Source organism: Canis lupus, chromosome 18 (assembly GCF_003254725.2).
Source record: "Canis lupus dingo isolate Sandy chromosome 18, ASM325472v2, whole genome shotgun sequence".
In the NCBI taxonomy this organism is placed as follows: Eukaryota; Metazoa; Chordata; class Mammalia; order Carnivora; family Canidae; genus Canis; species Canis lupus.
In genome coordinates, this window is record NC_064260.1 from 34,061,808 (window position 1) to 34,074,033 (window position 12,226).

Below are 12,226 nucleotides of genomic sequence, written 5' to 3' on the forward strand. Positions count from 1 at the left end.
GCTGATAATTCACTTATGCTAAATGTCAATTTCAAAACCACTGGGTTTAATTGCAAAGGATTTAGTTCAGTAAAAACAGGACATTGGGTTGTATAGTTAATCAGAGAAATTTGGGGGCTGGATGAATATGATTAAAAAGCATTGGGGCAGCCCGGGTGGCTCAGTGGTTTAGCGCCACCTTCAGCCCAGGGCATGATCCTGGAGACCCAGGACCGAGTCCTGCGTCGGGCTCCCTGCATGGAGCTTGCTTCTCCCTCTGCCTGTGTCTCTGCCTCTCTCTTTGTGTGTGTCTCTCATGAATGAATAAATAAAATCTTAAAAAAAAAAAAGCATCTGTCTTGGAGTGCCTGGGTGGCTCAGTCAATTGAGGTCCAACTTCTGATCTCAGGTCAGGTCTTGATCTCAGGGTTGACTGAATTCAAGCCCCACACTGGGTTCCATGCTGGATGTGGAGCTTACTTAAAAAAAAAAAAAAAAAAGCATATGTCTTTAGTGGGATGTTAGTTATATAACTGCAAAAAAGTGGGTCTGAGGAAAGCTTTTGGTGGCATATCTATTGTTAAGTCCAGGAAACTGAAATATATTGTACTAGCAGTGGGGTTTTTCCAAGAAAAATTCATGTGTTCACCAAAAGTTCCATGGTTTAGCATAGCAGATAGGATAAGATTATGGGCCTTGACTCAAGTCCTTATTCCCTTCTTTACTGTGTGGCTTTCTAGAAGTTTCTTAGCCTCTCTCTCAGTCCCATTTTCTGTGAAATGATGATAATAATACTTCAGAAAGATGTCTTGAGTATTATGTAGCAAAATATTTCTAAAACATTTAGCACAGTAATGGCATACAATGAGCCCCAAATATAAAATGTTTATATGTGTTTGTTTAAACTAAGGTGACTGTTCATGTGGATGTCTAGGAAACAACTCAATGCAAATCACAGGATAGGCAAATCTTGATGAGTTAGCTATTTAGAATTAATTTCATTTTATGAGACATTTGATTCGTTTTACGAAATTGTACCTTATATTGCACATCTACTTCAGTTTTTAAAATAGTAAATGTATTGGGCCGTCTGGGTGGCTCAGTCGGTTAAATGTCTGACTCTTGATTTCACATCTGGTCATGATCTCCGGGTCATGAGATCGAGTCCTGCACCCGGCTCTACAATGGGCACAGAGCCTGCTTGGGATTCTCTCTCCCTCTCTCTCTCTACCCTCGCCGCCACTCTTGTGCACCCTTGTGTGTGCTCTCTCTAAACAAACAACCAGGATGCCTGGGTGGTTCAGTTGTTGAGCATCTGCCTTTGGTTCAGGGCATGATCCAGGGGTCCTGGGATCAAGTCCTACATCGGGCTCTCCACAGGGAGCCTGCTTCTCCCTCTACCTATGTTTCTGCCTCTCTCTGTGTCTCTCATGAATAAAAACAATCTAAAAACAAACAAAAAACCCCCCAAAACCCCAAACAAACAACTAAACAATACAAAATAAAACAAAATAGCAAATGTATTGGGAAGGCCTGAGGAAGCGTCACATGGGAAAATAAATATAAAACCCCAAACCACAGCAGGTATATAGCAAAACAGCACCCCTCCTGTCACAGACGTCCTCATCAGTGCTGAAACTGAGTCTTCTCAGGGGCCCCAGCATGGCACCTCTTCCTGTCTAAGTGACGGAGTTACACTTACACCAGGCATCTTTGAAACAGGAGATCAAGTCACTTCTTGCCAACATCAACGACACAGTTGAAGCACCCTCCTCCTTACCTGAATGGTCAGGTTGCTTTTGGTATTTAGGACCTTCTTCTCAGCATCCTGGAAGGCCTTCTGCAGCCTCTGTTCCATCGTCTGAGCGAACTTGCAGGACTGGATGTTGTCAGATTGGCTCACAAACTGTAGCACTAGAAGGAGAGTCATAAATTAGCGCTTGCCGAAGTGATGTGTGACTTAGCTCCTTGGACTTAACAGCAGTCTTCATATAAAACAGCATGATTTACATCAGAGAAATCAGGCAAATAAGGACTGACAACGTTTGGTTGCAGGGTTGGAAGTGGCTCTTAAAATGATTATGAGTAAAGAAGAATTAAAAGCACGATCAAATCTGAGGTTCCCTCTAATGCAAAGGATTTTGTTGGACTGGGTAGACATCTGCTCCAAGAATGATTAAAAAAAAAAAAACAATCAAAGAGAGATCATGCCTTCTATTTCTTGGGGGAGGTTTGGGGGGTGGGGGCTTGTCAATTGACCTGCATCACTTAGTTGATTGAGTCTTTCGACTTCAATAATTTCTCCACTCTTGGGGCTAACCAACCACATGATCAGAATCACGAGGGTGCTTGAGAATAAGATTCCGAGGCCAAAGCTCAGAGCTTCTGATTCAGGGGCACCCTGGAACAGTGTTGGTCCAAAGCACAGATTTTATGGATGCTCAGCTCTTACCAGTATCCACTGGTAATACAGGAAAAAATTAAAAATACGATGCCTGTTGCTCTTAAAGTCCTAATTATATAAATTGAGAAGGCAGGCTCCTGTGAAGGACTAGTTCCTTTTTTAAAAAATATTTTATTAATTTATTAATGAGAGACAGAGAGAGAGAAAGACAAAGAGAGAGAGAGAGAGAGAGAGAGAAGCAAGGTCCCCATGGAGCAGGGAGGGAGCCTGATGTGGGTACTCCATCCCAGGACCAAGCAACCCGAAAGGCAGATGCTCAACCGACTGAGCCACCCAGGTGCCCCTAAAGAACTATTTCTTTCTTTCTTTCTTTTTTTTTTTTTTTAGATTTTATTTATTTGTTAATGAGAGATACAGAGGATACAGAGAGAGAGAGAGAGGCAGAGACACAGGCAGAGAGAGAGAGAAGCAGGCTCCATGCTGGGAGCTGGATGTGGGACCTGATCCCAGGTCTCCAGGATCACACCCTGGGCCGAAGGCAGGCACCAAACCGCTGAGCCACCCAGGTGTCCCTGAAGGACTATTTCTAATAAATCCAGGGTGAGGAAGTTTAGGTTCATAGGCAGGGAACTTGGACAGTTGATTAGCAGGGCCCTTTGAGGAAGGTACACAGGACTTTAAGAGACGACAGAGCCACTAGCACTCAAGTTTTTAAACAGGCATCTTCGTGATGCTGCCCCCGATTCCGGAACGGACAGGAATCCTTTCTTTCTAAGGTACTTGCCTGTTCTCAGCTGGAAGCAGCCTGCAGGCTGGGGATTCCACGGGGAGGCAAGTACCGCCACTGACTGTAAGTTTGGGGTGTGTTGCTTCAGATCCGCAGTGACATTGCTGATCCCATAAACACCCAGCATCTCGATCACGACAGCAGGCAAGTACACCAGCCGCCCTTTGGTAGCATAATAACCAACGGTGACATTATGAGAATGTTCCAGAATGTCCACCTACAAAACAACAGACCCACAGAACTCAGTGTTTATTTCCACCATACTTGAAGTCCTTCTTGGTATTTCTTCGAACCACAACCCTTATTTGGCACGGCTGGGGAGCAAGATGTTCTCATTCGACGAATATTCTAATAATTTATAAAAGTGCTACGTGTATTGGCAAGTCTCAAAATAGCGGGATAGAATGAAATACAACTTATTGCGAACCAACATGGAAGGGAATTAAATCTGTGGGGGTTTTCTTGATTCCTTAAATGCCTCAGTGTCATCCTGTGAGCACCAACAGTCACCCAAGAAGGCAGACAGGAGAGGGCAGGCAAAAGAGATTTCCAGAGATGAAATGCTGGGAAAAACAGCTTTGTTATAGTTCTCTTCACTTACGAAAATGAAAAGGCAGAAATGATAGATGAAGTGGGGGCTCCTTTAGGATGGGGATTAGTAGTAGATGAGGTGATTCCTCTTTCTAGAAACTGAGAGAAGGACTGTTCAGACTCCACTCCATTCCTGGCTTGGAAGTTGGTTCAAGACCAAGACGAGGATGAGGATGGGCTATGGAAAGTCTCCCTTAAAACTGAGTCCCAAGGGACACTGATGTTTTGAGTTCTTTTTGACCCAATTTCTCTGCCTCTCTTTCTTTCTCTGTGTCTCTCTTAAATAAATAAATAAAACCTTTTTTTTTTTTTTTTTTTTTTTTTTTTTTTTTTAAGAGACACAGGCAGAGGGAGAAGCAGGCTCCCTGCAGGGAGCCTGGTGTGGGACTCCATCCCAGGACTCCAGGATCACACCCTGAGCCAAAGGCAGATGCTCAATCACTGAACCAGGTGCCCCTCAAGATGTTTTTAATACAACACCAGATCACCTGTTAAAAGAGTGGACTCTGCTCCAATCCTAATGACCTCAAGGAACAAGTCTCAATTTAGGGATTATTTTTAGCACCTCTCTAAAGCTTGCTAATCATATTTTTAAACAAAGGACACCAGAGACATCAGCCTTAGAGCCTTCCTCAAGCAACAATGTCTAGCTTGAATTTAACAAGTCATTACCATTATTCTCATTTTTCTGATTAGCTTTTGTTTGTGGCAAATGATCCTGATTTTCACTCCTGGCAGTAATATCAGACATCCTTTCAAAAGTTTTAAAAAATGGGCTGATTTTTAAAAAATGAATTCATAACTGATTGTCACAGTGGTCTGGGATGATTTGCAAAAAAGGTAAAAACTGAAGATAGTTTGAAAACAACCAAAGTTGAATGAAAATTACATGTCAGGTGGCCAAATAAAAATACTTACATTTTCTTCTTTCTTTCTTTCAAGACTTTTTTTATGTATTCGAGAGAGAGACAGAGAGAGCAAGAGAGAGCAGGGGAGAGAGGGAGAGGCAGGCTCCCCATGGAGCTGGGAGCCAAAGCGGGGCTCCATCTCAGGACCTTGAGATCATGACCTGAGCCAAAGGCAGATTCTTAACTAACTGAGCCACCCAGGTGCCCCCATTTTCAACTTTCAAATAAAGTTTCTAGTGCAGACATCATGGATGCTTTTCGTGAAATGCATCTCTTTTTTCTTTTCTTTCTCTTTTTCTTTCTTTCTCTTTCTTTCTTTCTTTCTTTCTTTCTTTCTTTCTTTCTTTCTTTCTTTCTTTCTTTCTCTTTCTCTCTCTCTTTTCCTTCCTTCCTTCCTTCCTTCCTTCCTTCCTTCCTTCCTTCCTTCCTTCCTTCCTTCTTCCTTCCTTCCTTCTCTTCTTCTTCTTCTTCTTCTTCTTCTTCTTCTTCTTCTTCTTCTTCTTCTTCTTCTCTCTCTCTCTCTCTCTCTCTCTCTCAGAATTATATAAAAGGGATTGACAGGGGCACCTGGGTGGCTCAGTCAGTTGAGCATCTGATTCTTGGTTTTGGCTCAGGTCATGATCCCGGGGTTGTGAGACTGAGCCCCACATCTGGCTCCACGCTCAGCTGGGAGTCTGCTTGAGATTCTCTCCCTCTCCCTCTGCTCCTCCCCCCATCCTACCTCCAAAAAAAGAGGCTGACAATGACCAATAACCTATGTACCAAACCTCATCCCTAGTCCTTGGTGTGGTCATGGAGACCACGAAGCTAGATACAACTGCAGGACAGGCCTCAAAGGAAAAAAAGCCAGAGCAATATTTTTAAGAGGCGAAAAGGGTTGTCCACCGACTGCCAATCACACGTAGGGCTTTAAAACTTGTAATCAATCCAAAAGAGTGTAAAGTGAGGCTTCCATCGCTTGGATATGCCATGGAAATCAGCTGGCGGTTACTAAATAGTACTTGGCATTAAAGTGCTTGGGGAAAAAAACATGTTTATTTCCCTGTCTGCTGCTGGCTATTGAAGCACAAAGTTGGACTCAATTTACAATAATTTTTAAACGTCCAGAAATAAATCACTATTTACAATGCTGAGGAAGATAAAGGGAAAGGAAATGGACAATTTCTTGAGAATTACACTAACACTATTAAATACTTTCCCAATGGGAAAGTATTTAAAGTATCCCCAATAACGGGATAACGGGATGGTTTAAAACATTATATCTGGGGCAGCCCAGGTGGCTCAGTGGTTTAGCGCCGCCTTCAGCCTTAGGGCCTGATCCTGGAGACCCGGGATTGAGTCCCACATCGGGCTCCCTGCATGGGGCCTGCTTCTCCCTCTACCTGTCTCTGCCTCTCTATCTCTCTCTCTGTGTGTCTCCAATGAATAAATAAAATCTTTAAAAAAAATAAAAATAAAAATAGAACAGTATCTATGCTTGAAAAAAAATTTATTTTATTTTATTTTTTTTTAAATTTAGACATAAGGCAGTCAACCTCCATTTCTATGTCAAAATTGGACCTTTTATCCAGTCACCACATATTATTAGCTATCTGTCAAAATGAAGAAAGACATGGCTTCTGACAAGAATGGTTATGGTACCCAGGGAGGAGGAACACAATCTAAACAAACTCTGGGCCCAAGAGGAAGGTGTGGATGGCTTAGTCTCATTACGGAGCCAAGAGACTTACGTGAGCCGAGATGTCGTTCTGGTGGAAAGCCTTCCGTAATGCCTGTGTGAGCCCTTTGGCAATGTTGAATTTCAAGGTTTCACTGCTCTGCCCTCTCCTTGGGGTCAGAAAGAGAACTGTGGGACCAAAGAGAAGCACGGTCATCAGGGTAGGGCAGCAGACCCCCTAATTAATGAGCTCCCCTCTCCTCTCCATCCTCCACCTCCTGCAAGTTCTGAGGAAGTCTGGTGGGTGCAGGTCCAAGCAATGAAAGTGGGGGCCTGGGGTTGTTGCTCTGGGGTCCCACTCAAGCCCAAAGAAGGAAGGCCCTTGTGTTTGTGTGGCCCTGGAGGAGAGAAAGCTAATACGCCAGCCACACTTCATTTCTAACCAACTCTGCCCTTGACTTTGAAAACTGGGTTCAGCGGTACCAGGTCCTGATGGGGGGCCTGCAGAAAACACCTGCCACGGCGTTCCTCAACAACCTGCTTAGGCGCAGGCCCTGAGGGAGGTTGTGCTGCCTAAACACCCCTGATTCAGGAAGCTGTAGTTCCCACCCCACAAGTGGGGCAGAGTGGGATGGAGAGACCTGGGGTGGAGACTGGCACCTGTGACTGAAGGTGACAGGTGCTATTTGAAGGGAAGCCTGCCATGCTCTAGGAACATCCAGCCTGGACCTGGGCAAGGGGGTGGGGATCAAGGAAGGTTTCCTGATGAGCAAGGCCATCTCCTGATGAGTGGAGAGGGACCGCCCCTCGCCACTCCCAGCAGAGACAAGATCAAGTTCAAAGACACAGGGTGAGGAGCGAAGCCTTTCAGGATACATGTTTAGGCCTGGTCCTGCGGGCGATGGGACGTGAAGGGCTTTAAGCAAAAGCATACATTTTAGAGGGTCCCGTTGACTACAGACTGAAGAACAGATTGGAGGGGGTGGGGGCTAGTCTAAGGCAGATAAATTTGGTTGTTGTTGCAGAAATTGAGGTGGCTGATGACAGGGTGAATGAGGGACGCAGCGGTGGGGATGGAGAGAAGGGTGCTGAAGGAAGTCGAACTGAATGAAAGGCACTGGTGGTTGACCAGGTGTGGCTGGGGTGACAGGGGTGGTGGAAGAAGGGGGAGGGGGACAGAATGTTCCAGACTTCTGCATCTAGGTGGTTGGGGTTGCCTGCCTTTCAGAGGAGGGGGAGTGGAAAACCAGATGGTATAATTCCTTGAGAAACAGAAAGAGATACTGTACTTTCTGGTCTGCCTAGTTTCACAATTTCCCATTTTAGAATAGGCTACGTCTCTAGATATAATTTCATTTAATCCTTTGTAGGGTGAAGAGGAAGGCGGGACTCGAGCATTCAGCACTGGCTTGCTGGCTCAGATAACGTGTCTAGTGCTTTTTATAGCCAACACTACCCCACTGTTAAAATCACCCGGTGCCTTCCTGCCCTGCTTTGCTGCAACTGGGAGGTGGTGGCTAGAGATAGCATTTACCACCCGACTTTTTCACGGCCTCCTTTTCAACATCGAAAGAAATCCTGGGCACCCTCATCGTGCAGCTGTACTTTTTGTACCTGCAGGCTGAGAAACCACCTAACAGAAGCCTTTCTGACTTCTGCAGGGCTTCCAAGACGTGACATTTTATTCATCATTCATTCATTCACGTGAGACATCACTGGTTTGCTCTTCAGGCAAAATTCACTACACGTTTGTTTTCCCAGATTCATTTGCAGAAACGGTTTCCCTAGGGGGGGTCTCTGATAGCAGGACTGATCCCGGGACCAGAATGCAGGTCACGTAAAGCCTTTGTCACTTGATAAGGACCGGAGCTCCTCAATCTCAGCACTTGGACATTTGGGGCAGGGATTATCCTTTGCTGTAGGACCGCTCTGTACCTGGGGCGTTTGACAGCATCCTGGTCTCTGTCTCACTACATGCCAGTAGCACCCTCCCTACCCTCCAAAAAGGTCTCCAGATAGGGCCAAACACCTTCTGGGGGAGAAGGAGCACAACTGTTCCTGGCTGAGAACCGCCGATCTCATCTCTGCTACATCTCTGAGGCCAGGGCGTGCCTGCTGCTTTCAAGTAAACTCCAAGGACGGTGGACTCTTACCTGTCTTCACCAGGAGCCTGCTGGACATCTGACACTCCAGGTTGGATGCCATTTTGCCGGTTGTGACCACAGCGGTCGACGAAGCGGGAAGGGCAGTGTCTGTATTTTCCGCTGGCACAGGTGGCAACCGGGTGGCCCTCACGGGTGCTGTGATGGATGTCAAGGCTGCTGTGATAGTCAGCGGGCGTGTGGTGGATGCTCTGGGCGTGTCTGGGTTGGTGGGGTTCGGGAGGCCCGTGTGCATGGCTTGTGGTTTCCTGGGGAGGTGTGTAGTGGACAACAGGCCGGAGGCGGTGCCTGTGTTCCCTTGCATGGCTGTATGAGCACTCACGGTGTGTGCCGCTCTTGAAAACATGTAGGTTGGCGTGAATGAGAAGGCCGGATGCACTGCCCCTGGCGTCGTCTTTGGGCCAAGTGCTGTGTTATTTGTGACGTTTTTAGCTAGAGCAGTGGTCCAGCTGCTCTTGACTGATCCTGAGGCCATGGCTGAAGGGCTGCTGCCAGGGCCCTTGGCAACCAGGGCTGCAGACAGCGCCAGCGGACTTGATTTCCCCAGTAACGATGTGGCCACTGCTGCTGCTGTTGGCTCCACCTTGGATGACACGGAGGGGTCTGCTGCAGAAAGAAAAAAAAGCAAAGGTCTGTCACTGGTCTGCAGCACACATGTCACTTGTGGTGGTGATGGATGGATGTCACTTACGGGTTTGCTGGCATGAAAAGTCTCTGTGCTCTGGAATTTAGGCAAAACAGCTCTAGGTTCATTAAGTCAATTACCCCTAATGAGAGTGTCACTTATGGAAACCTGTGGTTGGCAATAAGGACATTTAAATTCTGAATACAGAAAAAAATCTTTTTTTTTTATTGGTGCTCAATTTACATGTAAGCTTGTGTTTATGAGGTTATTAAAAAATAGATGGAAACTCTCAAAAAAAAAATAAATTCTGAATACAGGGATCCCTGGGTGGCGCAGCGGTTTAGCGCCTGCCTTTGGCCCAGGGCGCGATCCTGGAGACCCGGGATCGGATCCCACGTCGGGCTCCCGGTGCATGGAGCCTGCTTCTCCCTCTGCCTGTGTCTCTGCCTCTCTCTCTCTCTCTCTCTCTCTCTCTCTCTCTCTGTGACTATCATAAATAAATAAAATAAATAAAAATTTAAAAAAATAAATTCTGAATACAGATCTCCCTCTCCTTACGATGGGGTTACGTCCCAAAAGACATGTCATAAGTTGAAATGACCATAAATAAAAAATGCATGTAATACAGCTAACTTACGAACATGCTAGCTTAGCCTAGCCCACCTTACCCATGCTCACAATACTTACGTTAGCCCACACTGGGTTTGCAAAATCATCTAATACAAGCCTATTTTGGGATGTCTGGGTGGCTCCACGCTTGAGTGTCTGCCTTCAGCCCAGGGTGTGATCCCGGGGGCCTGGGATCGTGTCCCACATGGGGCTCCCTGCACAGAGCCTGCTTCTCTCTCTGCCTGTGTCTCTGCCTCTCTCTCTGTGTCTCTCATGAATAAATAAATAAAACCTTTAAAAAAATAATACAAGCCTATTTAAAATAAAGTGTTGAATATCTCAGGTAATTTACTGAATAGCATACTGAAAGTGAAAGAATAGTTGCATGGGTCCAGGATGGCTGTAATTGTATCATTGTTGACCCTCATGATCACGTGGCTGGCTGGGCGCTGCGACTCGCTGCCCTGCCCAGCATCACGAAAGAGGATCATACCACTTATCGCTAGCCTGGGAAAGGATCCAAATTCAAAATCCGAAGTATGATTTTTACTGAATGCATGTTGCTTTTGCACCGGTAAAAAGCTGAAAAATTGTATAAGTCAAACCATCCTGAGTTGGAGACTGTACTTTTCAAAAACTAGTCAGCAGAGGATCAAGGACGTGACTATTTGGGGCTGCTAACTCATTCATCATCCTTAAGGTGTGTTTCTGCTCCTTCTAAGCAAAGCTGGGTATCTGTGTTGAACGTGAAGATCCTTTGTCCACAGAAGCGGTCAGACCTGTTTGGGGGGGTACCGAGAAGCAAACTACCTGCACGAGTGGTTGCACCTGTCCATTTCTCAGGGTGCTGAGAAGCCAGCAGAACTTTGGATGGGGTCCTGAATACGACCCTGGTTGACAGAGGAGGAGATTCGGCAGTAGAGTTGTATCTCAAGACACTCTGGGATGCTGGAGAAGCACTTGTCACAGGAGACGGATCGACATCACTGGAAATTGAGAGGCTCATGTCCATTCCATCTGAAAGCACTTGCTGCAAGTTGGCTGTAAAAGTTAGGCTTGGAGAGGCTGGCAGAAGAGCACGTGTTGGATGCATAGGCAGCTGTGGACGAGGATGAGACGTAGCCTGTTGGCTAGTGGGTGTGTACTCTTCAACCTCTGCTGCTTGGAAGTCTCTGGAATAGTTATTGGTTATGGACACGAGGGCTGTGTGGTTTCCAACCATGGTAACCTCTGACTGTTGAATGGGCTGGCTGGTGCTTGTACCAAGGACTGGATGCTGGATGGTAAAGCCTCCTGCAGTCACTGAATGCCCAGCAGTAGCTCTGAGATCTGAAGAGTTTATTGTACTGGCAGCTGATGTTGAACCACTGGGAGGAGTAGTTGAAGCTGAATGAGTTTCCCAACTGGTGGAGTTAATGGCGTGCCCATTTAAATCATAATTTGTTTGCTGCGGCAAGCCAGATATCACTGGCTCTATGTAGAGCGATCCAGTTTCTGTGGAAAGAGAACTCCAGAAAACATCTGTGGTTGCTGGCATTTTCACATGTCTCACTGCGGAGAAATCATAGACTTCAGTGGAGGAGGGAAATGCTGTCACCTGTTGGGAAGTTGAAGCTGGCAACTCGGAGTGATCTACTACAGATGCATGGGTCTCTGGCTTGATGCTGGACACGCTAGGGGATGGGGACATAGTCTGGGTGCTTTGCATGGAGGGCATGGAAGGGAGAGCTAATTCTGAAGGAAGGAGGTTTGTTCTCGCCGTTGCAGTGAAAAAAGATGGAATGTGATCTGTGCTAGAATCAGAGGTGAATCCATTTACAGTGTGAGGACTTGGAATCTCTCTACTTGGAAGGGGCTGGACAGCAGCTGTCCAATTTGCCTTTTCGTTTTTCTCTAAAACAGCTGTCACGCTATCTCCTTCCCGCAGGGGAAGTGCCCGAGTCATAGGAAGAAGATTGGGAGATTTGCGTGAGAGGGGCAAGTCTGTAGCTGCCGCAGGAGGGGATCGCTCGCTGCCCTCGTCTTGGGGAGCTGGCCTCTGGGGCACAGTGGACGGGGAGGCAGGATTCTGCACGGGCTGGAGGAAAGTGGGCGCCGAGGGAAAGTCTGCCGCTGTGCTGACTGATGCCCCAGAAAGGAGGGCTTGCCCTCCGCTGGCGGCTGTGGGGAGAGGCAGAGGAGAAGGCACCAACGAGGGAGACCTGTGATCCCCCAAAAGGACGGGCCCTTTGGAATTCTCTGGAGCTGCTGACAAATGTAGTGGGTGAGTGGGGTCGTTTGCAGTAGCAGGGGCTAGCTTTCTGCTGGTCGTTTCCACGGCCACTGATCCTGCAGTCTGGAAAAGTGAAGATACGGCCTCCTGGGTCACAGCTGCTGCTGCTTCACTCTCAGATGCCGCCAAAGACACCCCGCTGTGTGCTCCCTCAGCCACCCCAGCTTCCACTGGCCGGGGAGGTGTAGGCCTTGAAGCCACTTCCAGCACCGACCATGAGGGAGTTCCATCT

At 46.9% G+C, this 12,226-nt stretch overlaps 1 protein-coding gene across 7 annotated transcripts in view; it reads right to left on the reverse strand.

The window, feature by feature from the left end:
* Positions 1-12,226, reverse strand: part of KIAA1549L (KIAA1549 like) — a 268,498-nt gene that overhangs the window by 114,567 nt on the left and 141,705 nt on the right. For 3 of the 7 annotated variants that reach the window (XM_049096723.1, XM_049096721.1, XM_035701386.2), the window contains exons 3-7: positions 10,533-11,273; positions 8,480-9,094; positions 6,400-6,515; positions 3,168-3,387; positions 1,760-1,893 (exon numbers count right to left, since the gene is read on the reverse strand). In XM_049096723.1, the coding sequence (XP_048952680.1) occupies positions 1,760-1,893; positions 3,168-3,387; positions 6,400-6,515; positions 8,480-9,094; positions 10,533-11,273 (1,826 nt within the window). The remainder of the gene's footprint in view (positions 1-1,759; positions 1,894-3,167; positions 3,388-6,399; positions 6,516-8,479; positions 9,095-10,532; positions 11,274-12,226) is intronic. The other 4 variants (XM_049096724.1, XM_049096722.1, XM_049096726.1 and 1 more) reach the window with 4 other exon arrangements.